We start from the raw sequence: 27,972 nt of genomic DNA, 5'->3' as shown, positions 1-27,972 counted from the left end.
ACAGGAGTCCAGGACATACCCAGCCCTTGCCTCCTGTTGCCAATCTGAAGCCCCTCCTGACCTTGAACTTTGGGGGGCCAACTCGACTCCTCCTGCCTGGGGTGGGTGACTCTTCTAGCAAGATCAGCTGAACCTGCCTGCTCCTTCCAGGAGCTTCCATCTGTCCTCTGGTTCCTGGCCTCGCAAATGTGTGCCCTGGGGCTCACCCCTTCCACCAACTATATCCCCCCATGGCTTCAGTGAGGCAGAGGCAAGGTCTAAGCACCAAAGGGCGTACCTGAGAGTCTGCCTGGGTAGCCTGTTCCACCTGTAAGTCTCTGGTCAGCGGCCTGAGGCTCTTGATGCCCTGTATGGCAGCCAGCCAGCTAAGGGGTACACCTAGCCACTTTGAGGACTGGAAAAACCACAGCCCACACAATAATATCTGAGGCATATTAACCACACAGTGCTTCCTCCTTTCTATTCTACTTCCTCCTTCTCAGTGCTGACCCAGCCCTACTGCCAGAGGGTCCCAGGCTTGGAAGGAAAGGTTCCCTCACCCCCAGCTGCTTCCCTGCACTGTGCCCCCAAATCCGCATCCCCTGCTCGTGCGCTGGCTAATTCTGGCATCTCATCAGACAGTAATTACGGGGGAATCAGCAGTGCTGTCATCTCTGCAGCTCGGCACCTGTCACCACGCCACCATCCCCAGGCGGCTGGGATGGGACCGGAAGCTGAGGGAGGAGGACTGTGCTGGGGTGAGGGGCATCTGCTCCTTCTCTGCCTCTGCAGCCCTTGCCCCCTTCAACCCTACCTCCTCACGGGGCATGCAGCACATGTCAACTCTGTGGCTACCAGCCACCCAGGGCAGGGACCAAACGCATGTGGACGCGTGTCCCCAACCAAACAGAGAGCAATGACAGCAAGCCAAAGCTCAACTTTTCCCTAGCCCTTTCACATAGCTGTGACCTTGACCGAGTCATTCTACCTCCCTGGCTGTCAGTTTCCGCAATGACCAAGTAGGGAAACAGTGCCTATCTTGGGAAGATGGGAAGAATCAAGTATGTAAAGTATCTAGCCCCGTGATTACGTATCCACTCAACAAACTACACACCCACTCTGTGGGTCACCATGATAAGTGAGTCATAGCTTGGCAAAGATCACCCTGGGGCCACATTGGGGCAGAGCTATTTTGTCTGGCTGATGGTATCCTGTTTTGTTTCTTTGAATTTTCCTGTTTTTAAGGAGCATAAGCACTGTCCCTCATAGGGGACAGTTCCCACTGTTCCAACTGCCCTCGGCTTTGTGCATTTCCTGCCCCTGAAGGCATTGCCTTTGCTGTCCCCCAGAGCAAAAGTGGACCTGAGGTCCCATTGGATCCAGAACCAATGGCCGGAAGAGATTTGACAATGCCATGGGAATTCAGAGGGGACAAGCCTGGAGGTGGTCAGGAAGGGACACTTCAGGGAAGAGCAGAAATGGAGAGGATCAAGGGGGGTGTCCTGGAAGAGGAGTCACAGAAGCAAAGGTTCACCAAGGAGACAGACCAGGTGCGTTGGGAGCTGCTGGAGACATAACACATCTAATGAGGTCCTTCCTGATGTTGGATCTCGAGGCTCCAGACATGTCCCCCTCCTCCAGAACGGTTTATTTAGGTGGGCCTCACCGGCGAAGCCACAATACAAGACCAGCTCACAACCAAGTAGCATCTGCTGTCACAACCAAGTGACTGAGTCACTTTCCTGCCCTCATGGTCTTTTCCCCACATGGAGAGGAACTCCGCCCCAGCCAAAAGGAGGTCTGGAAATGGGAACGCCCTAACCTCCAGTCCCCCTCATACACCTTCCCCAACTCCAGGGTCCGGAGTCCCTGGGGTGCCCCAGGGGTGGAACCAGGAATGGGGTTGAGGAAGGGAGGCGTCGATGAACCTCAGAGTCAGTTCTCAGTAGCATAGACTCTGGAGGGACCGTGCGCGCAGGACTGCAGAGAGAAGCAGAGGGGAACCGCTCCACGTACAGCGTGAGAGACTGAGACTAGACCTAAGAGGCTAGAGAGCTTTAGGCAGAAGAAGTATTAGGGCTGAGGATACCATAATGGATTATCTATGTGACCTTGGGCATGTTATTTAACCTCTCTGGTCTGTCTCCTCCCCCATAAAACAGAGACCTTAGCATTGAGGACACAGGCCAGTGGGTCATAAGGATAAAATGAACAGAGCTTAAGCCAGCACATGGTTCATGTATTAATAAGTAAACATTCAGTAAATATTGGTCATTAGTATTTTCATTATTACAGGGGATGATTTTACCCCAAATTCAGCAAGGACTGAATGAACCCCCCCACCCCGCCTGGCCCTCACTCCCTTGCTGAATCGGAGTCCATAAAGGGAACCGGGAAGTCTCTTGTAACTGGAACCAGAGTCAATGGGGGCGCTGACCACACTGTCAGCCCCCACCCCTAATAATCCTTCACAACACGTTTCCAAAATCCAACCACATCTTAATCTGTTCTGGGAGGGTAGGCAGGACAGGGCTGCTTCCCCTCTCTACAGATGTCAGAAGTCTTGGAAGGTACTGAGCTCCCTGCCTCTGGGAGTATTCCAGAAAAGGGTGGACAAGAGAGGAGAGCATTCAGGCCCTCCTCTTGGTTCCCTGACGCCCCCCCCCCAGCCCACCGGGGTGGCTGAACCCCGGCCCCTCTGCTATGGGTGCAGGGAAGGGGGTTGGTGGCCCCTGTGACCAGGACTGGGGTGGGGGGCAGCGTTGGGCAGACAGGAAGGGCTGCAGTTTCAAGTGCTGCTGCCTCCTGTCAGCAGCCACAGTGGGGGGGGGAGGGGAGCAGCCTTGTTGCTCTTTTAGGAAAACGGTAATTTTAATTAAGAGGCAGACAAACGAGCGCTCTGCAGATTGTCTCAGAGCAAAGTTATTAAAAAGCCATCAAGGCGTCGGCAGCAGCCACAGTGGCAAGGAGGGCTGCCTCCCCCAGCTGCCCGCCCAGATTGGGGCTGAAGCATCCTTCAGAGAGATGGAGGACTGGAGGACGTTCAGTCTGCAGACAGCCAAGACCCAGATCCTGCAGCCCTGCTCCCCTAGTGGGGGGTGGGGGGAAGGGGGGCGGACAGAGCAGCAGCTGGACAATACTGAGGCTCAGGCTGCCCCAGGGGGCAAGAGGGCTCACACAGGAAGGGAACAAACAATGGGGCAATCCTTGCTGCAGGTGGGGCCTGAACTCCTGACCCTGAGATCAAGAATCACACGCTCTCCTCACTGAGCCACCCAGGCGCCTGGCAACCCTGCCATTTTCCAGGCAAGAACACTGAGGCTGGGAGAGGACAAGTGGCTTGGTTCCGGCCCACAGAGCTAGGTAATGGCTTAAGTGAGGATTTGAACCCAGATCAGGCTGTCTCTCAAGTCCAGGGCCCCAGACTGCTGATCCTGGGCAGCGAAGTAGGGTGTTGGCTCCCCAGGGCCTCCGAAGAGTCCTCAGCACAGGTCCCAAAACGCTGCCCAAGTCCCCAGGGACTTGAGGCCTCGATCACTGCTTACTCAGTGGGGGCACACTATGTGAGGGGTACCATTAGGTCAAGAAACACTTTACAGGGACATGAAGTAGAGAGCAGTTGCCGACCAGGGAGCAGGGGCAGACGGGGCGTCAGGGGACATGGAGTCACAGTCCTGGAGTAGGAGCAGGCACTTTACAGTCAGCTGCCCAAGCCACGGCCCGGGCTCCACAGCTGGTGAATTCCGCCAACTCCTTACCCTCTATCTGCTCAGCACTTAAGCAATGGAAGAACTCTTATCTGTCTTGGTCACTGTTGGACTCAGACCTTAGCCCAGGGCCTGGCACAAAGAAGGTATTCAATAAATCTTTATTGAATGAATGAACAAACGGACAAATGAATGAATGAACGATTGAATCATTGAATAAATGAAATAAGATCACAGGTTTGCAAGTGCCTATAAACTAAACAGAGCTGTATTGAGGTGGGATGTGGTCCCATGTCCCATCCCCCACCCTCTAGCCTCCATTGGAACATGGGTTTCCCTCCGTAAGAAGGGCCCCCTGCTCCTGAGGCCCTCTCCCCAGGCCCCCAGGCCCCCAGGACCCTCCTCCTCCCCTAGCTTCCCAGCCCAAGGAGGCTTTGTGGCCAGCACGCTTATGTACATGCACACACACACTAACTCACATGCACACATAGACACGTTCTCCGCCAGGCAAGTTGCCCTCCCCGGAGTCAAGTCTCTGCTGTCCCCTCCCCTGGCAAAGGCCTGGGCCCACCAGGGAGAGCCCCCCTCCCCCATTTCTGGCCATCTAGGTTGGCAAGAGACAGTTGGCTAAGGAGCAGTGTGAGGCAGGGCGGTGGGGGCAGGCCTCCCTCCTGGCTTACTAACCTGGAGACTTTAAACAGAGGGAACAGAGTCCTGGAGCCTTCCCTCCCGCTGCACGCTGGAGCCCTGGGTGAGGGACAGGAAAGGAGGAAAGTCGTGAATGAATGCCCAGAGCCAGAGGAGAGGAGGTGGAGAGAGCAAGGGGCCCAGGGTGGGGCTCCCAAAGTGGGATGGCTCCCAGGCAGGGGCCTTGGGCCATGGGGCTGGAGGGGGGCAGGGACAAGGCAAGGTGGAGCCTTAACAGCCATCCCTTTGGAGGTCGCTGGGAGGCTGGAGGTGGGGGCAGGAGGGGTAGGGACTGGGTGTTGGAAGAGCAGGGGCTGAAGGGGCAGAGACACTGGTGGGAGACAGACAGGAGGACAGACAGCAGGACGACACAGAAAACATGGGGTCCCTAGAATGAGGTCCCCAGGACAGACAGTCAACAAGCCAGGCCCTATTCTCCTCCCAGAAACAGAGACAGGCCCTTTCCTGGAGCGCCCACATAAGATCCCAAAGCATAGCACCTTCGAGGGCCCACCTATGTTGCCCACCCAAGGTCACCCCATCTTGGAAGGCTGGTAGGGTCAGAGTCAGAGGGGCCTGCCATCACCGCTCTGCTGACAGCCTTCTCCCAGCCCGAGACCCCCATCTGCTCCATTCACCCCCTAACGCTAAGGAAGCTCCCTCTTCCTGCTGCAACGAGGAAACGTATTTCACACGAAACCAGCACTCACACACTCACACTGTGCAGGACAATGGCACCTGTGCCCCTAATTGCTTGAAGGTCTATACCTCACTCCTGCCTCCATCCGCCCCCCACCCCCACGTTCAGAGTACAGGGCACAGCCCCCTTTCAGCCTTCATCAGGGCTGCAGGCCTCCCACCCCGCAGGGAAGTCCTTCTAACTGTAGCCTTTCCCCCTCCTGCTGCCTTATGGTGTATTGCCTTCCATCCTGGGGCTGGTGGCATAAATCTCCTTCCTGCCCGGAGGGAGACACTGTGGCTGGGACCCTCTCGGGCACAGCCTGCCCGAGGCTAGCTCAGACCCATCCACACCCACATCACGTCTGGCTGCAAGAGTTCTCAGCGCCCCCTGCCAATCTCATGGTTCCAATTTTCCCACCGATTACCCAAGACGCAGGCATCCCAGGGAGAAGCAGCTGTTGTACCCAGATGTGGGGACATTGACTGAAGGAAGAAACCAAGAATTCTCACTAACGGATCTAGCCCCAGAGGGTTTCCTGGACCAGGCAGTGCAGGTTGGAGTGGGGTGCGGAAGGGGCAGATGGACAGGGGCACGGAGTCCAGAGAAGTGACAACTCAGGGGGCCTACCTTCCTTCCCCGCACCTGCCTTCAGTGGCAGCTCCAGGGACCCAGCCCCAGATAAACTGAGGTGAGGATCTGGATTTCAAAAAACACTAAAGAGGTTTTCTCATGTATGCCCCTTCCTCCGGGAAGACAAAAACGACTTCGCCCTTTCAGTAATTCCTTGGATCAGTCATTCCTTGGACGTGAGGAGGACAAAGACAAAGCAATGACTATTTGTTAAAGGTTTCCAGTGAGCTAGGAACTCTACCTAAATTACCGCATTTCATCCTGGTACCCACCCTGCAAGAAAAACACTGTCATGGGCCCCAATTTACGGAGGAGGAAAATGAGCTTCAGAGGCGAAATGACTTGCCCCAAACCACAAACCTCTGTCTGACTCCAGAACCCGAGCTCTTGACCCCTGAGCTAAGCTCCCTCCCCTCTAACCTCCTAAGGCCTTGGCCGTCTCCCCTCTTCCCAGCCTGGGCTCCAGGATATATCATTTCTGAAGGACAATAAGTGAAAGAGAAGGCTTGGTTTCTGTCTCCTTCTACCTCATCCTTGGGGTGGGAGGCAGAAGAGGCTAGGTCTGGGCTGCGGATGGACCAGGGACCTGGGGAGAGGATGAACTGTTGGGTTCCGGAGAAGCCCAGACCCGGATCTCCTGAGCTTCATCTTTAAGTGAAGTCTGGCCCCTGGGGCAGGGGTAGGAGGTGGGAGGACTGCTTTCCTGCTCTCCCACCTCCTCCAGGAAGCCACTCACAGTCCCCTTCTAGTCCCCTTCTCCTTTTAACTTCCAGAAATCCCTGAGTACCCAGGCCAGGGAGAGTGTTAAAAGTCGGGGGACCAGCAAAGTGAAAATCCAAGTCAGTACTAAAAGCCCTCACTCTTCCTCAGAGCCTTCTCTCTTAGAAAGCGGCTGGAACACAAATTGGGACGCATCAGGCCAGCTGAGCCCCCACCCCCACTTTACCCTCCCTCGGTGGGGGTGGACTGGGCAGGGAGCAGCCCAAGAGAGCAGGCAGAAGGGCTGAGTGTTTCTCTGAAAGGGCTTCAGTGAGCCGTGGAATGCCTTCCCAATGAGATGGAATCCTTAATTCTTCCCCAATGAGGCAGATGCCGGTGCCTAGGGTGACGCCACGGATGCCCGCTGTGTCTGCAATTATCACTCACCCTGGGGGTGTGGGGAGGCAGCAGGACACCCTCCCACAACCACCTCCTAGGCTCGGCAGAATCATCTCCAGCTAGGCCTCTCCAGAGCAGCCTCTGGAGTTGGGCTGCTCTGCGGGGTCTCTGGGTCTGAGGGTTCCCTGCAGGGCCCTGGGTCTGGGGTCTCCAGCAAGCTCTACGGCTGGGGTGGGAAAGAAGCCAATGTGCTGGGATGGGGAAGTCTGCGGAGGCGAGGAAGGCAGGCTTGGGAAAAACCCAGCTCCTTTCCAATCTTGACAGAACTCCATGCCGGGACATGCAGTCAACTGGGCCAGGTGGTGGAGGCTACCGGGAACCAGAAAAAGGTTGTCGGGGAGAGGAGCCAACCTCGGGCAGTGCCTCTGAGGAGGAAAATAAGGACTGGATTATAGTCCCTGAATGGAATGGAATGTAGAAAAGCCAGTTCTGCCTGGATAGAAAACGTTGAGTTTACGATTCAGACAGCTGAATCCTCTGGCCACTCCCTTATCCAGCCTCCAGGCTGAGAGGGTAGACTTTGGGCAAAATGTGTCTTTGCAGCACAGAGGACTGTTTGTAGTGTGTGTGTGTGTGTCTGTGTGTCTGTGTCTGTGTGTCTGTGTGTGTGTCTGTGTGTGTGTGTGCGTGCCTGCCCTCACACGCATGTGCCAATATTCTCTTGGGCCAGTTCTCCATTTTTCCAGGTTTAGCTGGAAATTGGAAATATTCTTCCCACCCTCTTCATGGCAAGGCATGTTTTATCTCAGGAGAGAGGAAGAAGGTAGAGCTTGTGACAGCTGGAAGAGACCTTAGAGATTCTCCAGTTCCACCCTCTTTTTTCATACCAAGCACACTGAAGACCAGAGCAGGCAACTACTTTGCCCAAGGTCACACAGCAGTAGGGAAGGCAAGCCACCTGATCCTGGTCCCATGCTCGCTCTTCCCACTGCACTTCACCTCTTTGCTCTGGGGAATTGAAGAGTGACTACCTGGTCCCCTTTTCCTCCCCAGCAGGACTGGACCCCTCTCTCTCATGCACCCCTGTACCCTGTACTCAGCCAGCCATAACAGCTACAAGAGTTAAAGTGCATCTACCAAGTGCCTCAGGATGGCCCAAAGGTCATCGCAAAGGTCATGCCCACAGGTCCCCTGCCCTTAGGTACAGCACCAGCTTACTCATGTTCACATATACCTGTCATTGAGGTCAAAGACCACCAGAGCTCCCCACCTTGGAGTGTCCCCTCCCCCCACACACACCCCGGGAGGCTTTCTTTCCTATCTAACCTCTATTCCTCCTACTACAGCGTGGGCCTGTTTCCTTTCAAGCTGTCCTGGGCAAAGATAGGGGGGAGGGGAGAAGAATATTTTCTCCCCCCACCCCAAGCCCTTCTGTCTGCCCACCCGCAACAGAGCGGATGAGGGCAGGGCGTCCTCGGGTGGCTGGGCCCTGAGCCCAGTGCGTGCATGAGGCATGAGGAGCACACTGGGGGAGCAGCAGCCTGAGTGTGGGAGAAGCAGCTCTTCTGGGAATTGTCCCTGCAGTTTCTCATCCCCTGCAAAATCCTAAGTCTCAAGGTTAGGGGAGGGTCTTTTCTGGTTTCGGAGACTTCTGTTCTCTCTGCCACACCAGTTACTGGGTGTTTACTATGTATCAAGCCTTGTGCTGGACATTTTCTTCTATGATTACATTTAATCCTCAAAGCAATCCTATGGTCACAAACAAATCTGCCCCCTGGGACAGTCCCTTCCTAAGACTAAATCTAACCTTGATCCCTCTTGCTCCATTTCTGCTGGCCCGGTCCTCCTCGGCAGCAGAGGCCATCTCCGCTTCTGTCTTCAGAAACCCTTGCCATGACTCAGTGGCCCCACATTATCTTCTCCAGGATGCCAACCTTTACCCAGGCCTTGCCCCATGTGATGGGCATTATAGGGGCCAAAGCAACAGAAGCAGGACTGGGGGCTTGGATCCCTGACACTGGCCCGTGCCAGACAGAGCTCTGGTCAGGAGATAGGAGAGGAGGCTCTGGGGGCACTACCCCCCGGAGGTGGGGACAGAACCGGAGGCAGCAGATTCTCTCTCCCTCATGATGTCTGTGACCCTTGTAGGGAGCATGGGGCTTCACCTTCAGTGTGGCAACTAAGCAGGGCCCAGAGATGCAAAGAGCTAGCTAGCCTTCTCTGTGACCAGCTCTCAGGTCCAAATTGCAACCTACAAGCCCAGGGGACTGTGCAGAAGTGGGTAGGGCTGCAAGACACACCCTGATCTGCCCTGGGCTGTGGGGGGTGGGGAGCTGACACCGGAGGAGGGACTCTTACACCTGGCTGAGCATCTTGGCATCTAGAGGGTGCTCAGGTCCTGGGAATGGAGGAGGGAAACCCCCAAGCCAGCCTCAGCCGGGTTTCATACACTCCATGGTAGCCACAGGCAACTTCAGTAAATTCACACAGCACTTGGCTTCCCTATTTGAACCTTCTGTAGCAGGGGTGATGAGGGTAAGGATCCCCTCCATTGAGGCTACCCCCTATCCTGCCTCCAGCATATCTGGAACCCAGGGGCCAGACCCACCTCCTCAGGAAATGCTCAGGCCTCAGCTTCCACCCCCCTAGGAGATTCCAGCAGTGAAAGCATGGGCCAATGGGCAAGGGAAGTCGGAATGGTGGGTGGGACTCTGGTCCTTGTGGGTGGCACCTTCCCCCTTCAAGCAGGCACCATTAATATATGCAAAGCATATGCAAATCACCCAGAAGAGAGACACAACATCCACGGAATGTCAGAAGAGACCTTGGAGATGATCCAGCCCACACCCCCTCATTTCACAGGTGAGGAAAGAGGCCCACTTCAGGCAGGGACTTGTTCAAGGTCACTCGGACATTTGGGTGCTGAGGAAGAGTGGGAATGAGCTCCCTTTACTCAGAGTCTAATGCTCTTTCCACGAGAGTCCTGTCTTTTATATGGGAGGTCGACAAGATGGCAAGAGGGCACAGGGCTTGGATGGGGCTCCAGGAAGGCCTCCCAGAGCCCAGGGGTGAGGGGTGGGGCTAGGAGCCTTCCCTTCCCACCTCTGAGCTTGGAAACTGCTGGGGTATGAGGGGAAGAGCGTGGACAGGGCAACAGTGATGCCTGTGACTGTGGGTGACCAGAGGGGCGGAGGGACCAAGGCCAGAGGCGCTGGTTTCCGGCAGCCAAGCAGCAGAAGGCGGCAGGAGAACTGGAGTGTCTGAAGCCCAATGTCAGGGCAAGGTGCCCGCTGTGATGTGGGGAGGGGGATGGTTTCCTTGCTACACACACACACACTCCTCCAAGGGCTCAGCAGCCCCCTTCCGCTTGGACTCTGATATCTATGGCACCTGACAGACCATAATAGTCAACCCGGCCCCATCCCTTCAGTGGCTGCGACTGCCCTCCACCCCCCAACTTGGCTTCTCCCACCTTCCAGACAGTCCTAGAAAGCAGGACCAATGCTGGGGGGAGGAAGACAGACAGATGGGAGGAGAGCAGACAGAGTGAGCAAAGGGGAGACAAGGTTGGGGGAGAGAGACAGAACGAAGTGCAGGGCCGGAGAAACCAAGGGGCAGAGAGTGGGGAGGCCGGAGGAAGAAGTGGGGGAGACACAGGGGCAGGGTGGGGGGAGATGAGAGGGGGAGGGGGAAAGTGGGAGCAGCAGAGCAGAGAGAGAGGACTGCAGGCCTCTGGGACTGAAGCAAAGCCGGAGCCTGGGTATCGGGCATAGGAGCCCCACCGAGGCCTCGGGACTGTCTGGCAGGAGTTGGGGACCAAGCCCCTTTCCCTCTGCCCACCTCCCCAGCAATTCCTGGGCTGCCAGGCAATCATCCTCCTCTGCCTCCCTCCCTCTGCCTCTCTCCCTTGGGGCAGCAGCCAAATCCAAAGCCTTCATCTCTGCTTTTCAGAGCTGGGAATGAAAGAAGGGGAAGCGAGTGCAGCCCTCAAACCCGCTGACGGCCAGATTTTTATTATCTTTGCTCGAATGGGCCCTAGGAAGCCAACAAGGGATTCTTCAAAGAGCATCTGAGTGCCTCATTGAAGCCCGCACCTGCACCAGCCCACCCACGACAGGCAGTCAGAGTTTAGGGGGCACAAGCTGTCCCCCACCTCCCACCAAGCCCAGAGACCAGACTCAAGGCTGCCAGGAACCTCACCCTCAGCTCTCTGTGCCTAGGCAGGGGCCACTGGCTCAGGCAACCAGGCTCCAAGGCCACACCCAGGCCTGCTGGGCCTCTGAGGCAGTCTCTGTCCCTCTCTGGGCCTTGAGGACACAAGCAAAAGAAGAAACTGGATCTCCTTGCCAGGGCTAGAGGAGATAAGTGCTCAGGATTCCTCGAAAGAGAAGCTTTTATGGCAAGCCCTAGGTCTTTCCCCTGAACTCTCCACCTGCACCCCCCAGACCAGCCCCCTCTGCTGCCTCCTGACTCCCCCTTGCAGGACCCCACCCAACCACAGCTTCCCCTCCATTCCAGAGCCCCAGGCCCACCATTCAGTATGATCCTGAACCCCAAATCCCCCTCCCTCCATCCAGACCTTCAGCCCCAGCTCCCTTCTTTCCCTAAGACCTGACCTGGAGTGGGGGTGGGGCTCAAACAGACCCGGTACTTTAAAGAGCCCAGCCCCCTCCCTTCTAAGCCAAGGTTGGCACTGTGCAGACAGAAACCATGCCACCCCCACCCCCCAGGTCTGACCACACTGTTGAGATCGATGCCCGCAGCCAAAGAAGGAATCAATGGTTCTAATTAAACCCTTTTTCCAGGGTGGGTCCCTGGGAAGAGAGAGAGAAAGAGAGAGCGTCTGAGGCTCTGTATCCCAGCACACAACGCTGTACCCAGTACATCTTTAAGAAACCTGGAGCTCAGCAGGAATCAGGCCACAAAGACCCCAGACATCCCCCCCCACCCACCTCCTGCCACATTAGACAAGGAGCAAACAGAAGGCCTGGGGTGGGGGCAGGTGTCCTGATGGCTCATTCCCAGGGATCCTTCCCCTAAGAGAGTTCCCCCAGTTCCCCCTCTCCACTCAGCCCCTGAGGACCATAGTTGCTTCTTCCAGATCCCCAGAGCACAGGGGGGACCCACATCTCCATCCCAGCCCTGAGGGTCATCATAGAGAATCGGCCATCATGGTAAGGGCGGAAAGGAATGGGGCGGCTGGTGGGGGGGGGGCACTGGACAAAGACCCTCTTGTCCCCAAGGCACGGTGGCAAGAAGCCAGGGCAAAGCCTTTGCACTCGCTGCCAATGGTGCCTGGGTGCCAGGCAATCTGGGTGGAGGGTGGGAGGGATCTTATTCTTGCGACCCCCTCCCTTTACACCCCAAGCCTTCACCCCCAAGCCTTCCTTCTACACGAGGCCACCAGCTAAGTCTCTGCCCCAACAACTCTTGGCTCGCCTGGAGCCCTCCTTCCGGTGTGAATACCAGGCCCTGACACTTGCTCACAGTGGCCCCAACACCAGCCAGAACTAGCAAAAGCCTTCCTGCAGAAACCCAAACTGTCCCCCACATACACACACACACATACACACACACAACCGCACGAGACACCACCGCGACAGCTGCCACCAAGAATGACAGAGCTTCACATTTTCATAGTGACAGTTTCCATCAAATGCAGCATCAATTCTTGAAAACCAGCAAGAAGGATAGGGAAGGGAATGAGAGAAACTGAGGCATGAAGTTAGACAGCAAAGCAGTTGGCTCAAGGTCACCCAGACCAAGATACCCATAGTTGGGAAGAAGGTATCCAACCTCCAGCCCCACAAAGCGCTCAAATCCCACACCAAGGAACGTTTGGACCTACAAGTCCCAAGTCTGGTCAGCTATACACCCCCACCATGTCCTCATCTGTTTCCCCTTCCCCCAAAACAACAGTAGCTCCGACATATCCTGAGAAGTCTTCAGCCAGGAGCCCTCCGCCAGCGCCACCGAGGGGGAGGAAAACACTTCCCTTAAAGTTGGGGGCTTCAGGACCTCCTGCTTCCATAGTATTTGGAGAGAGGGAAAAACATCCCGGGACCTCCTCCTGGCAAAATCCTTGCTCCTGCTCACCTGGCTCCCCTCGGCCCCCGGGGTCCCTCGATCCAGCCTCCTCCCTAGGAGATCGGGCGCTGCCCTCAGCGGTCCTCTCCCACCAGGCCAGGGCAAAGCGCCGGAGGCACTGCCAGGGCTGCATGGGGAGGGGTGGGGCGGGGGGGCTAGCACTAGCAGCCACACACGCCCCGCTGGGCCCTGCCAGCCGAGCTGCGGAGGCACCCGGCCGGCCCCCTCTGCTTCCACCAGCATCCTGCTGCCCCCACCGACAGGACTCGGAGCTGGCCCCGGAGCTTCTGACGTAGCAGGGGGGTGCGTGGGAGGGGAGGGGGGGCTATGGCGCGTCCCCTCCCCAGCCCCGCCCTCTGCCCCTCAGCCTCTGGCGGTCCCTACCTCCTCACTCACCCAGGATGCTCTCCCCAGCTGGGGGCGCCCTCCCCTGCCCTCTGGCCTCCGCAGGGGGAGGGCTTAAGATCAAATAGCCCCTCCCCCAGCCCCTCCCCCTTATGGCCCCTCCCTACCCGCCAGCTGAGCGGGGAGCTGGTCCCCTGTTTCTGCAACTGCTGCCTAGGCTCGAGGTCTCCAGGGCTAGGGCCTCGAGGTGAGGGGGGTGGGGGGGTGGAATACAGACTTGTATCCTGGCAACACAGCTAACCCCAGAATGCACTCATCCCCTTCCTTCCCTGGGGGGCTGGCGCAAAGCGCCTACCACCACCGTCCAAGCGCGTTCACCCCATTCTGGGACCTGGGGGAAAGAGAGGCCTTTGAGGCTCCCCGCCACCCACTTCTCTAACCCCTTCGCCTCCCCACCCCCCATTCCCCGCATCCTCCTCTTCCACCACCACGGATGGACCACTCCCCTCCCCCACTCCTCTCACAATCCATCCCCCTTCTTCTCCCCACCCCTCCTTCCTCCAAACGTACCCCTTTAAATTTTCACCCCTCGGGCCCTCTCCCCCGGGCATCACGAGGCCCTCCCCGCTTGGTCTCCAGCCTCGCCAATTCCTGACCCCCTCTGGTCCCAGGACTCCTGTCGCTCGGGTCCTTCTTCCAAGCCAGCACGCCGCGGTCCCCTGCACCCCCCCCCCCGGCCACCTGCGCCCCGAGCATCCCTTGCCCCACCGGCCGCCGCCTCCCCGGTCCGGCCGCCGCCCCCGCCCCCGGCCGAGGGGAAAACACACAAAGAAAACAGAAATACCTTCCACTTAAGCATGGAGGCACATTAGGGAGGAGAGAGACAGGGACATGCCTTGGGACGGAGCGTTCCCCATCGGGCGGGGGCGCGGGGGGCGGGGGCCCCGGGCCGGCCTGCCTGGCGCTCGCCCTCTCGCCGCCTCGCGGACTCCTTGCTCGGCCCCAGCCCCGGGGCGCGGTGCCAGGCGGGCGGGCTGGGGGCGCGGGCCCCGCCGGGGTGGACCAGCTGGGAGGGCGCCGGCGGCCGGGCGTGTGGGTGCGCGCGCGCGCGGGCGTGTCACCGAGTGTGCGAGAGCGAGTATGTGTGTCTATGTGTGTGTATGTGTGTGTGTATGTGTGCGGGGGGGCGCGCGCGCGGGCCGGCGCGGGTGTGTCACTGCGGGCGGGAGCGCGCGCGGCGCGGGTACCCGCGTGTGGCCGGAACGTACAAAGGGCCGCCGGGGGTGGCGGGGAGCGGAGGAGAGGAGGGGGCGCTGCGCCTCGCGCCCTCCAGCTGCACGGCGGGATCCCGCGGCGCGCGGCCGGGCCAGGGGTGCGGGGCGCGCTCACGCTCCCCTCCACTCCACCTGCTTCTCCCACCCCAAGCCATCCTCGCACCACCACCACGGAGACAAATGCCTCAGGCCGGGGACCAGCCTCGGAGGAGAGGGGTGCACCTCGAGGGTGGGGGACTTCTCGGTCTCCGAGCCCTGGCTCGCCAGGGGATTAGGAGGCATTCGGGGAGGAACAGGGCAGGGAGGCAAGCGGAGCTGAGGGACCGGGTAACCACTTTTCAGCCAAGGTGACCTCCGAAGGCCACAGCCGCCCTTTGCAGGGAGAGGCTGGACCCTCTTCGGCCTCTGCCGGGGTCGCCCCCCTCCACCCCACTGCTTAGACTCCGCTCAGCCTCAGGGATCCCGTCCCCCGGCGCCCCCTGCTGGGCTGTGTCCTTGCCCCAGCTCCGGTTGCGGCCCCTCCTGCAGGCGTCTGCTGGAACTGCAGAGGCCAGTGCTAGGATTGAGGGGAGCCAGCTCCTCTGTCAAGCAGCACCCCAAAGGAGCGCGCTCCAGACCCTTCTCACACCTCGCTCGGCTCTGCCACGGCCACCTCCAAGGCAGCATGCGGAGCGCTAGCTCTGCCCCGCCCCCGCTTTATTCCCACCCCTCCCTGTCCCACCTTGGCCTACCTGTTGGCTCAGCAGACTCCGGCTCTGACCGGCACTGACCCTGACCTGCCCTCCAGAGCTGGTTGCTTGCTTCCTCTCTCCCGCCCGCTCTCTGTCCTGTCCCTCCTCTCGCAAACTGCTCTTGGAGAGGAGAAAGTGGACTGAGTCCCCTGCCCCTTTTCGTTACCTTCCCAAAGCCACTTTAGATGGAGCAAGAAAGGGGCACAGGAACTCTCTTCAATATAGGGCGCCAGGCAGGCAGCAAGACAGGAGAGAAGACCCCACCCCAAGTGGTGCAAATGACAAACCGGTTTCCCCACTTCCTGGTCTACCCAGGTTGCAAGCTTAATCTAGGCTCTCCCATTTTCCTGCCCACTCCCAGGCCTGCCCCTGGACCAGCCACATGCCTGGCTAGGGGCAAGTCCCAGATGCCCCTCAAGATTAATCTCCAGGTGCAGTAGCTTAGCCGGCAGGGCCAGGGCCGGACAGGGAAGGGGCCCTTCCCAGCTCCAGCAGAGCTAGCTCTGGAGGACAGCCAAGAGCCGTGTCTCAGACACACCGTCTGGGCACACGACCCCAGCAGTCGGCACCCTGACTTCTCCCATTCCCGGCCAGCTGCTCTCCCTCTGCCAACTGGACAGTGCCCATCTTTTGGCCTCAACGCACAGCGGGCACTCTTCCAGCTCCCTGCCTGGCTGTCTGCCCAGGATGGGCATGGGAGGCAGCGGGCCCTGTGTAGGGGAGGGGGTGATGTAGGGAGGGGTGGCTTTCCCCCCGACTGCTCGGACACCACCTCCCACGCCTCTCAGAGCCTCCAGGCTGGGGACTCAAGCTTCTGTGCCTCCATTCAGAAGTCTGACTCAACTGCCCAGACTCCATCCCTTCCTCTCCCTTCAGGTTTCCCCTAAGATGGGGTCTCTTCCCTCCCTCACTTTGTGCACAGCTAAGGAGAAAGGAATCAGCAAGTGCTTTACTCAGATTCTCTCATTTAACCCCCTCAACAATCCTGCAGAATGGGCACCTTTGGCCCCATTTCAGAGATAAAGAGTTGAGGCTCAGACAGGAATAGCCATGTGTGTCCACTCTAAGAGTAGCACAGCTGAAATTCAAACTCAGATCTGCCTGACTTCAAAGCTCTCAGCATCTTTCCCATCACCAGCAGCACCTTCTGTGTGCACTGCCAGAAGCCGGGGCCAGCCTCGGTGGATGGAAGAGAGCTGGGCTCAGGAACGTTCAGTTATGTCAAGGTTAAGGAACTGAGCATTAGCCCTGGATGATGACAGGAAAGACGCTTGCCCAGTCCCATGGAGATTTTTCTGCCCTTAGGATAAATGCCAAGAAGCCACTGGTTTGGAGACTGGATGGAGAGGCTCTATGAATCAGCCCCCAGAAACTGGGAAGAGTTCCAAAGGTGTCAGCAGGACAGTGCATCCATCTTTCCCCACCCTGACGTGACCTCCTGCATCAGGAGGGCTCCAGGATCCTGACGTGAGCCCAAGGCGGACACTTAGCCACTGAGCTAAGGAGCTCCAGGCACACAGGAGCTCACTTAAAAAGGAACACTTAACGTTTTTTTTTAAAGATTTTATTTATTTATTTGACAGACAGAGATCAAAGTATGCAGAGAGCCAGGCAGAGGCAGGCAGAGAGGAGGAAGCAGACCCCCTGCTGAGCTCGATGCAGGACTCTATCCCAGGACCCTGAGATCACGACCTGAGCCAAAGGCAGGGGCTTAACCCCTGAGCCACCCAGGCTCCCTGACCCTTAACATTTCTCATCGTCTGCTTAGCCTTGATTTCATTTGACCCCCTATTCCCCTGAACTACTTCATCCACACCCACACAACCCAGGACAGCTGGGTCCCATAGAGGGGTGAGAGGAGATACAGCTTCAGAACCGAAACAAAGGCCCTGAGACCCCACAGTGAGACAGAGGATGGGTGGATGGCATTGACCCTCACCCCCCCCCCAGGTCCTCTGGCCCAGCCCCCCAGGGAAGATCAGTTCCTGGCCCCCATCATATCTCCAAAGCTGGGGTAGGGAAAAGGTTGGGAAGCCATTGCCACTGATCAACAGTAGAGCAACTCAGGTAGTATTTCTCCAGCCCAGAGATGAGAGAATTGCTCCTGGAAGCTGGCTTGGTGCCCGGGCACAACCCGTGTGCCAGCTGCCTCCACCTGAGATGCCGCAGGTGCCACCCCACCCCCACTCGCAGTCCTCAACAGGTAACTTCCCTCTTGCCCTCCTCCCAGCCGGTGTCTCTGGGCACTGCTCTTGGTCGGGAGGAGGCAGCTGGCTCATATGAGGGATCACTAGGGCCAAGTTTAATGGAGCTTCTTACACTGTCCCTGCCCCCTCCCTGGCCTGTTCCTGGGAACCTGTGGGAGGGAGGTTATGGGGGAGCATGCTAGAGGTGAGAATTTTCGGCCACTCCTTCCCCAAGTTACAGTGAGAACAGGGAGCACACCTGGACAAACATCTGGGCAGGAAGAGAGACATGGGACCAGGGGTGGGCAGAGAGAGGCACTGGGGCCTCTGGGGAAAGGCACAGGGAAAAGGATGATGTGGAAATGGTGGCTGGGATATGCTGAACTGCTCACTCCGCCATGGTGGGAACCCCCTCCTCCCCCCGCCCCCCCAGATCCTAGAGAAAGCCCCCTGCCAGTCCCCTGCATTTCATGAGCCCCTTGGACCATCCACCCTCCAACAAGAGTGGCCCGCAGGCAGTGAGGGGACTGCGCTATGGCCCTGTACCTGAGAGAAAGTGACCAGGGGGGTGACCTGGCATTTGGAGCAGAAAATGGCAGGGGTGGGGGAGGTGAGGAGGAGGAGGAGGGTTTTAGCTCTGCCCCAAGCCTTCAAACCGTAGACTAGTGCCCCAGAGCCCCTTCCAGGTCTCTTCTTGCATTCCTGGCCCTCCCATTCCCCCTCCCACCCTACAGGAGAGGAGTGAATAGCAGTAAGTTTCAAAGGACCGTCCCTTATTCCCTGCGGTCCTCCCTCTCCAGCTTCTTATTGTAATGAATGCTAACGATGCTCCATAATTGATGCTCTCATTAGCACATCAAACCCACTTTCTGAAGAATGGAGAGAGAATGTGGGATGGGGGTTTCTCTGGGCTCCTGACTCTAGCCACCTCCAGCCAGAGAAATTCATCTTGGTGTTTCTAGCAGAGAGGGAGCCCGGGCTAAAGGACTTTCGGCGAGAAGCCTAGATGTCCCTCTGATGGGCAGTTTTCTGAGCCCAAGTCTCTGTCTTCCTGTCAGATGGCAGGCAAGGGTCCTACCTCCACCATCACACTGGGAGTGCCGAGTCTCCCTCATTAACTAAGGCTCCCCCTCAGGGTCGTGCAATGGTTCTTACACTAGAGTGAGGATCAGAATCACTGGAGGGCCTGTCAAAACAGGAGTTGCTGGGGCCCACTCCTGAACTTGCTGATTTAGTAAGTTTGAAGAAGGGCCTGGGAATTTGCATTTCTAACAAGCTTCCAAATACTGCTGCTGCTCTGGGCCCCACTTTGAGAACCAATGTGGGCCAGAGGGGACTTCTTGTTTTCCCAGTCCGCTGATGCAGCTTGCCTGGCAGCTCGACACAGGGCCTGACCCAGGGGGAGTGTCCAGGAGAACTTTGTGGCATGGATGATGGCTCTTCCCCTCCCAAAGCACCTCCCTGCAAACCAAGGCCAATTCCTGCCCCGATAGCTCCCCTGGAGACTCCTTTCTTCCCAGACTTTGACCTTTGATACTGAGGGGCAGAGACAACCGGAACTGGATCTCTCGATCCCCAGCTGCGGGCCACCATGCTCTGTGCCACTGATGTCAGTGCGTCTCCTGGGAGAAAGAAGGAATAAAGATGAAAGAGAGGCTTCTCAGCACCCCATCTCGCTTTGGGGAGACTTACTAGGGCCTCAGTGGGGAGAAGGGCTCATGGATATAGTCCGTGAACATGAACGTGCATGCCGCTCCCCACCCCCTTCCTTCCCACTCAGTCCCTGAGGCATAAGAACGGCAGGCTAGGGTGGAGGGGAGTGGACATTAGAGCAGGAATGTAACAATGAAAGAGGAAGGCAGATGGAAGCAGGGTGAAGAGAAAATGATAGACAAAAAACAGAGGGGAGGAGGGGCGTGAGCAGAAGGGGGAGGTAGAAGAGAGAGAGTGAGGGAGGTGAGAAGCTCAGGAAAGGCAAAGGGAAGAGAGAAGAAAGATGTGGAGGGACCAGAGTAGGGAGAAGGAGGAACAGAGTCTGTATCTATCCCTGAGAGGACATATTTTGAGCCACAGGGTCCAAGTGGACCACAAGCCCAACTCCTGAAAGGCCACACCTACCTTGGCTTTGAGGCTTTAGATTTCACCACCTTGACCTACATGCCTTGGTGAAAAAGGGAAAGGCAACCTCCCACACCCACATGCCAGCCAGCAGCCTCCCAGTCCTTCCAAGTAGCCTAGAAGCCTATGGTGGGCAGTAGGGCAAAAGAGCAGGGATCATCCTGACCTATTTTCCCCATGCTAGCTCCTGATAACCATTGCCTTGCCTTCCCAGGTGACAACAATCACCTGTTGAATAAAGAAAGCAGGTGGAACCCTCTCACACTTTGCTGGTGGGAATGAAAAATGGCTCAGCAACTTTGGAAGACAGTTTGGCAATGCCTCAAAAAGCTAAACATGGAAATAGCACGTGACCCAACAGCCTAAATGTTCTTCAGCGGATGAACGTGATCTATGCTTATAATGCAACATGATCTGTCCCTAGAAAGGACCCAAGTACTAATACTCGCTCCAACTCGGATGAATCTTGAAACACGTGCTAAGTGAAAGAAGCCAGACACAGAAGGTCACACACTGTACGACTCCGTGTATGTGACATATTCAGAAGAGGCAAATCTGTCGAGATCTGCCTTGGAGGAGGAGGAAGAAAATGGAGACCAACCCCTTCAGGAGTATGAGGTTTCCTTCCGGGGTGACAACGTGTTTCGGCACTTCGTGGAGGTGGGGATTTGCACAATATGGGGAGTGCCGAAATGCTACCGAGTTGTTTATTTTAATTTTATGTTACATGAATCTCACCCCCAAAAAAGAAAAAGTAGTCATGAAAGCAGGTGTTTTCTAGGGAGTTCAAGAAATCCATCCAACTGCAGAGCCTACCTGCGTGAGCCTTTCTGGAGTCACAGCCTTTCTGGGGCCCTGGCGCCCCAGGCATCTGCTTGAAAGACTCAGAAAATGCTTGTGGGACCCCCAGGATGCTGTTTTCTGGCCCCATGCTGCATCCCTGAAGCCTCCGCCCTGCCTGGCTTGCACCCCAAGAGAAGCTCCCTTTCCCCTTCTCACTTCCCCAGCAGGCAGCAAGCACAGAATAGCTGGGTTGGGGCCAAGGCGCCCCTTTGAGGCTCCTGACAAAGGTTCTGCATCCTCTCCCTAGATAAATGGGCATCCATGCCCACCACACACACACACACACACAAAAACACAAACAAAGAAACAAACACAAAAACAAAAACCTGTGGCCCTCCCTGACCTCTGCAGCCCCTCCAAGGACCCCTGGGGCAGGGGTACTCAAAGCATGGTCCCCACACAAGTGTGGCCACTGGTTCACGAGATGAGTACAGAAATAGAGAGAAAGCGTTAGGCAACCTTTCCGGGGATGTGACATTGCCACAGTGTCCAAGCACGTGATAGTTTTTAAAAAGTAGGTTCATAGTCAATTGGAAATTTAACAACAACAATAAAAATGTGTCTCACCCAGAGAGTTTGAGAAGGTACGCCCCTAAGCATCCATTCACTTCCCATTCATTCTCTGCCTGAGAATTTCAATACATTTCTTAGCATTTCTTAGCATGGAGGGCATTCAAGGCCCTCCATGATCTGTCCGCTAAATCTTTCCTGCCTTATCTCTGGCTACCTCCTGCAGTATCACACACTACACACACGCACACCCACACACCCCTACTTGTGTGCATGCGTGCCCTGTATCTCCCTCTCGCACTTTCGCCTTTGTCCATACCGTTTCCCCACCATAGGGATATTCTTTCCTTCTGCCCCTGTTGACACCTGACTCCCAATTCTAGGCGCGGCTCAAATAAATAAATAAAGCCTTCCCAAACTCTACCCCCCACCCCCGCCCTCCGCACATGCAAACAATCTAGCTGCAATTCCCTCTCCCCTGGGCTTTCCTAACACCCACTTAGCTTTATTTGCGGCTGTCCATCTCCCCCTCACAGGGCAGAGCTCTGGTCCCCCTGGTCCTCTCTGTCTTCTCCACCTTCCCGAGTGTCCACGCTGTGTGGATTCTGGAAAGTCTGCTGTCCTGATTCTCCCCGGTCTCTCCCGTGGCTGCTCTTGGCTGTCCGCTTGTTCCATGAGCAGCCTTCTGAGCCTCAAGCTCCTTCCCAAGATAGGACCCAGGACTCCATTCCACTCCCTGCCCCACCCCTGGCTTCACTCTCCTCCCCGCCGGGGTCGGCCCACAGCAATAACCACTAGTATATGATGGGGGCCAAAAATCAGTGGCCTCCAAGATTTCCAGGACTGGAAAAAAGTTAATTTGACTTATTTTTTGAATAGGAAATCCTATTTGCAAGTGATACAAAATTCAAAAGGGGCAAAAGGGAAGTACAGTGGAAAGTCAGTTCCCCCACCACTGCCTCTGCCCAGGGCCTCTGGGGTCCAGCACCAGAAGCAAACACCATCCCCAGTTTCTTTGGCCTTTCGGGACTTTAGCCCAGGTGTTCACAAGTATCTCCTCTGCGTTCTCTTACCCAAACGGCAGCCTAGGTTACACACTCAACAATTATAAACTGGACATTGTTCTACACCAGCACATATAAAGCTACCCTGTTGGGGCACCTGGCTGGCTCGGTCAGTAGAATGTGCACTCTTGACCTCGGGGCTGTAAGTTCAAGCCCTGTGTTGGGTGCAGAGATCATTTAAAAATAAAGTGTTTTAGGGGCGCCTGGGTGGCTCAGTGGGTTGAGGCCTCTGCCTTCGGCTCAGGTCATGGTCCCAGGGTCCTGGGATCGAGCCCCACATGGGGCTCTCTGCTCAGCGGGGAGCCTGCTTCCTCCTCTCTCTGACTGCCTCTCTGCCTACTTGTGGTCTCTGTCTGTCAAATAAATAAATAAAAATTTAAAAAAAAAGTCTTTAAAAAAAATAATATAAAATAAAGGTGTCCTGTGGATGACTATTTAGGCCATGTCTAGGGCAAAAGATATCCTGGTAATGACTTCAGTTCACAAAATGCAAGCTTATCTGTAGAATAAATTCCTAGAAGTGGAATAGCTAGATAAAGAGGATGGGTATAATAAGAATTTTAGATACGAACCATTATTTCTTCTTTGGCCCTGATGTATGAATCCATACATAGCAGTCCATCTTTCCCAATTTGGCCACTTACTTGTGTGCCTGCTGGGGAAACTGAGGCAGCTACTCTCCCATACACACACCCATAGAACCCCAAGTTGGACTAGAACCTGAAAGCAGAAGGAAATCCAGCTTCATCAGAGTTAGGAGATGTCCCAAGGGTCCTGGGCACCTTGAGAAGCAGAGGGAAGAAGGACGTGTCTTGCTTGAAAAGGGAGAAACTAGATAATGATCACTTTCTGGGTGAGGGAGGAGCTAAGTCAAAACACTGAAGGGGCTCCATGTCAGCAAGAGAGACTGAGATCAGCTCCCAGGGTAAACTTCCCGCCAGTGCAGGAGGGGTGCTGAGGGCCAGACACCAGCAAGAAGTGCAGTGTCTCCTTCCTCAAGAGAGCCTTATGCCAGGATGAAAGGGGTGGTGGCCCAGCCAGGTCTGCTGGGAGGGAGAGGGCTGGAGCAGGGGATCATTTAAGCTGCCGTGCAAGGGCACGGCCTGGCCAAGGTGAAGAGCGTGGGAACTGGATTAGTACCACAGGGCCCAGAGCTTGACAGTTTTCACAGCAATCCTGCGGTGGGCAAGCAAGTGTGATGAGGGGCCCCCTTTGTTGATGAGACAACCAAAGCCCAGAGAGGTTAAGACACTTGCTCAAGGCTTCACAGCTGCACCAGAACTTAAACCCAAGCCCCCACATGCAAGGATATGGCCTCCACTGCCTTGGCCCCCACTGCCTTCTGGGGCTGGAAGCTTCCCAAGATAGGTCCCAGGTCTCCAACCTGGGTCCCCGCACCAACTTCTCCAGGCCCTTTACACCCTCATTCCTCCCTGCCCCCCTCCCCACCAACCCCAACCATGCAGCCTAACAGCAGAACAGGGTGGGGACTGCTGGGCCAGGCTTGCAAATCCCTCTCCTGCCCAACAACAACAATACAGCAGGAGAGGAAGACAGAGGTGGGAACAGGTCCCAGACTCCCCTCTCACGTGTCCTCGCCCGTCTCAGTCCCAGACTCTCTCGTGATAGGAAAGTAGGCCAGTTTGGAATATGTCACAGATATTTTCGACATCCCCATCTGTACTATCGCTTTGCATACAGCCAAGTGGGGCAGAGCCAGAATCTCCGTGCTGGATGAGGGGTACGCCTGCTACCTCTGGGGCTCGGAACCCAAACACGGGGCTGCAAACATGCACAGGGAACCCTGAAGGGCATTGGGCACTGGGCACTTGTCCAGCTGCCTGAACAGGGTGGGACAAAAGACTAGTCGTATCTGCCTTCTTCCCAGAGGAACAGAAGCAGAACAGCTGTGCGATTTATGGAAAGGATCCCTCTGCCCTGTGAGCCTGGGGATGGAGCACTGAGGAGGGAGCAATTAGTCCTGCAGGGAAAAGGGGTCTGGGAAAGCTTTAGGGCAGATGTGACTGATACTTGAGCTGGGCCTTGAAAGGGGAGCAGAACTTTGCTGAGGGAAGATGTGGGGGGCTGGGGCACGCGGGTGGCTCCGTGGGTTAAGTGTCTGTCTTTGGCTCAGGTCATGATCTCAGCGTCCTGAGATCCAGCCCACATCCAGCCCTGCATCATCGAACCCCTCATCAAGCCTGCTATTCCCTCTCCTTTTGTCCCTCCCCCCATGCTTTCTCTTGCTCTGCAATAAAATAAATAAAATCTTAAAAAAAAAAAAAGAAGGCTACCTTAGCACAAATGTTTACCACTCCATCCTCCAAAATCCCTTTAAAATGACAGAGAAAAAAAAATACACTGGAGTTTTAAAGCAGATTAGATTAGAATAATGGCAAAACCAAACAGAGAATAGGAATGCATGATCCCATAAAGGAACTCACTAAAAGTGTGAATCTTCCGTAAAAGAACCATAGATTTCCTGCTGATGTCAGGAACGAGGCAAGTATATCACTCTCATCATCCTTGTTCAATATTGTGCTGAGGCTCTAACTAGTGTTCTAAGGCAAGGGCCCAAGGGCATCCAGAATTGAAAGGAAGAAGTAAAATTGCCCAAGATGGCATGGATTTCTAAGTGGAAAATCTGGTGGAATCTAAAACATAGCTATTAGAACTAATTATGTGTGTTTAGCAAGATTGTAAGTATAAAGTCAACATATAAAATCAATTGTTTTTCTATATAGCAATGAACAACTGGAAATTGAAATTTAAAAAATAATACCATGTACAATAACATCAAAAAATATTAAGTACTTAGGAAAAAGACTGGTAAAAATATTCAAAACCTATACACTTGAAACTACAAAACTTTGCTCAGAGACCTCAGTAGATGAAGAGGTATACTATGCTCATGGATCAGAAGACTTATACTGTCAAGATGTCAGTTCTCCCCAAACTGATGTATAAATTTAACACAATCCCAGTCAAATTCATAGCAGTCTTTTTTTGTAGAAATTGAAAAGTTGATTCTAAAATTCTTATGGAGGGGTGCCTGGGTGGCTCGGTGGGTTAAAGCCTCTGCCTTCAGCTTGGGTCATGATCCTGGGGTCCCGGGATGGAGCCCTGTCTCGGGCTTTCTGCTCTGCAGGGAGCCTGCTTCCTCCTCTCTCTCTCTCTCTCTCTGCCTGCCTCTCTGCCTACTTGTGATCTCTGTCTGTCAGATAAATAAATAAAATCTTCAAAAAAAATTCTTATGGAAATGCAATGGACTTAGGATAGCCAAAACAATCTCAAAAAAGAAGGTGGGGGTGGGGGGAGTTGAAGGACACTTTCCCCTGGCTGGCGGCACAGAGGCCTCCCATGGCTGGAGTTACTGTAAGAGACCTGAACCTGCAGGAGTTCATCAGAGCTCTGGCAGCCTTCCTCAAAAAGTTTGGAAAGCTGAAGTTTCCTAAATGGGTGGACTTGGTCAAGCTGCCTGAGTGTATAGATCTTGTTCTCTGTGATGAGAACTGGTTCCACAGATAAGCCACTTCCACAGAGCAATGCCTGTATCTCTCGGGCTGCACCAGGTTGGCTCCATGACCAAGATCTATGGGGGACATCAGAGAAACAGCATCGCACCCAGCTCCTCAGTCGATGCTCCAAGAATGTGGCCCACAGGGTCCTCCAAGCCCTGGAGGGGCTGAAAGTTACAGACAAGAACCAAGATAGGGGCCACAAACTGACACCTCAGGGACAGAGAGTTCTGGACAGAATCTCTGGACAGATGGTGACTGCCAACAAGAAGCATTAGAACAAACGCTGGGTGGGGGTGCCTGGGTGGCTCAGTCGTTAAGCGTCTGCCTTTGGCTCTGATCATGATCCCAGGGTCTTGGGACTGACCCCCACATCCAGCTCCCTGCTCAGCAGGAAGCCTCCCTCTCCCACTCCCCCTGCTTGTGTTCCCTCTCTCAATCTCTCTCTCGATCTCTGTCAAATAAATAAATAAAAACCTTAAAAAAAAAAAAAAAAAAAAAAAGAACAGGGGCGCCTGGGTGGCTCAGTGGTTAAGCCTCTGCCTTCAGCTTAGGTCATGATCTCAGGGTCCTGGGATCTAGCCCCGCATTGGGCTCTGCTCAGCGGGGAGCCTGCTTCCCCCTCTCTCTGCCTGCCTCTCTGCCTACTTGTGATCTCTCTCTCTCTGGCAAATAAATAAGTAAATAATGAATGGATGAATGGATAGGAGCACTAGGCTGGCTCAGTTGGAAGAATGTGACTTTTGATCTAGGTGTCATGAGTTCCAGCCCCAGGTTGGGCGTAGAGATTATAAATAAATAGATAGATAGATAGATGAGTTTTATTTTTTTAAGAGAATGAATAAACAAATCAGAACATGTTCATACAAAGGAACAGTACCCAGCAATAAAAGCAATGAACAATTGAGTCACATAATAACAGAGAATTCCAAAATGATTATGCTAAGTCAAAGGAGGGAGAGAAAATAGAGTACATTTATAGCGTTTGATTCCATAGAGATACCGAATCTAGAAAATACAAACTAATTAATCTGTAGTGACAGATAAACACATCAGTGGTTGCCTAGAGATGAGGGGAGAGGTTGGGGAAGGGCGGGAGTAATAGATTAAAAAGGGACAAAGGGAAATTTGGGGGGGTGATGGGTATGTTCATTATCAAGATTTAGTGATGGTTTCACAGGTGTCCTCATATGTGAAAACTTAAACAGTACATTCTAAATATGCATAGTTTACTTTATTATCAATTGTTCTTCAATAGAGCTACAGAAAGGTAAATAAAAAGAAGCCATAATCAGATAAAACAAAAGAGTTAATCTGGGGGGGAAAAGTGAAATTAGATATAGATTTTGGGAAAAAGCAAAATCATCTCTACATGAAGATTATATTATTATCTACTTAGAAAAGTCAAAGATTCCACTGAAACCTTATAAATCTTATCAGCAAGTTCGGTAAAATGGCCAGTTAAAAGAAAAATACAGAAAGATCAATTGTTTTCTTTTTAACCATGAAAAACCAATTTAAAAATGTTTAAAAATGATTTTATTCATAACAGCAATTACAACTATGAAATACATAGGAATACATTTTACCAGAGACATAGCAGAAGACTTGAGTAAATAGAGAGAGACATGTCATTTTCTCACAACAGAACACTTTGGTAAGGCTGTCAATTTCCTCAAAATTACTCTATACGTCCAATGCAACTTGAGTTTGAAATTCCAATCGAATTTTTTAACTGAAACTAGAAAAGATAATTCTAAAATTCATCTAGAAGGGTAAATGAGTACCAAGAGAAAAAACAATGACAAATAAGGAAAATGGGCTGAGTTGGAATTGCTTGCATTATCACTAATACATAATCACTAATACCACAAAAAAGAGGGTATTATAGTAAGACTAGGACTTGTCTTCACACAAAGTAGGTGCTTCACAAACATTTGTAAAATGATCAAGAAAATCAATAAGCTAACAGATAACAAATATCCCAGAAACAGTATAAAACCCTTTTTCATATAGTTAATGTTTTAATAAAAATGTTTATCATATATCTCTATTAAATATGTCCTTGATGTCCAGGAACTCCTCAAAGTCAACATGCCCTAGACTGACCTACCCCTACTTCCTCCCTCTCCAAGCTCCCCATCCCTATTCCTGCTCCTCCTCCTGCTTCACAGTTCTGCCAAACCGCTCAAACAGAAAAAGTGGTCACCCTGGATCCCCTTCTCCCCCTCACGCTCTCATTCAGTTTTACTTTCTAAGATATCGGTCTCCACCTCCCACCACAGAGGAATTTAGCACACGATAAAAACAGCAAGGAAGGGACACAGTGCTGGAACAAGTGGCTATCTATGGAAAAGAAATACTTAAGTTAAATCCATATATAAAAGTGAATTCGAGATGGGTTAAATATCTTGGTACAAAGAGTTAAACTATAAAACACATGAAAGAAAGGGGTGCCTGGCTGGTTCAGTTGGTGGAGCCTGAGACTCTGGACCTCAGGGTTGTGAGTTCAA

At 54.3% G+C, this 27,972-nt stretch overlaps 1 protein-coding gene and 1 pseudogene across 21 annotated transcripts in view; one reads left to right on the top strand and one right to left on the bottom strand.

The window, feature by feature from the left end:
* Positions 1-15,453, bottom strand: part of SRCIN1 (SRC kinase signaling inhibitor 1) — a 68,507-nt gene extending 53,054 nt beyond the window's left edge. For 6 of the 21 annotated variants that reach the window (XM_045070040.1, XM_045070041.1, XM_045070042.1 and 3 more), the window contains exons 1-2: positions 12,880-13,161; positions 4,371-4,433 (exon numbers count right to left, since the gene is read on the bottom strand). In XM_045070040.1, coding sequence (XP_044925975.1) covers positions 4,371-4,433; positions 12,880-13,003 — 187 coding nt within the window. In that variant the 5' untranslated portion in view covers positions 13,004-13,161. Of the gene's footprint in view, positions 1-4,370; positions 4,434-12,879; positions 13,162-14,059; positions 14,375-15,386 lie in introns of those variants that run through there. The other 15 variants (XM_045070044.1, XM_045070053.1, XM_045070056.1 and 12 more) reach the window with 10 other exon arrangements.
* A 9,848-nt stretch (positions 15,454-25,301) lies between these two features.
* On the top strand, positions 25,302-25,737 carry LOC101683118 (annotated as a pseudogene).
* The last annotated feature ends 2,235 nt before the right edge of the window (positions 25,738-27,972 follow it).

The sequence above is a fragment of the Mustela putorius genome, unplaced genomic scaffold (assembly GCF_011764305.1).
Source record: "Mustela putorius furo isolate JIRA1106 unplaced genomic scaffold, ASM1176430v1.1 tig00003962_pilon_pilon_pilon, whole genome shotgun sequence".
NCBI classification, from domain to species: Eukaryota; Metazoa; Chordata; class Mammalia; order Carnivora; family Mustelidae; genus Mustela; species Mustela putorius.
The sequence above is the reverse complement of the archived record's forward strand: the minus strand, read 5'-3'. Positions and strand labels throughout refer to the sequence as shown.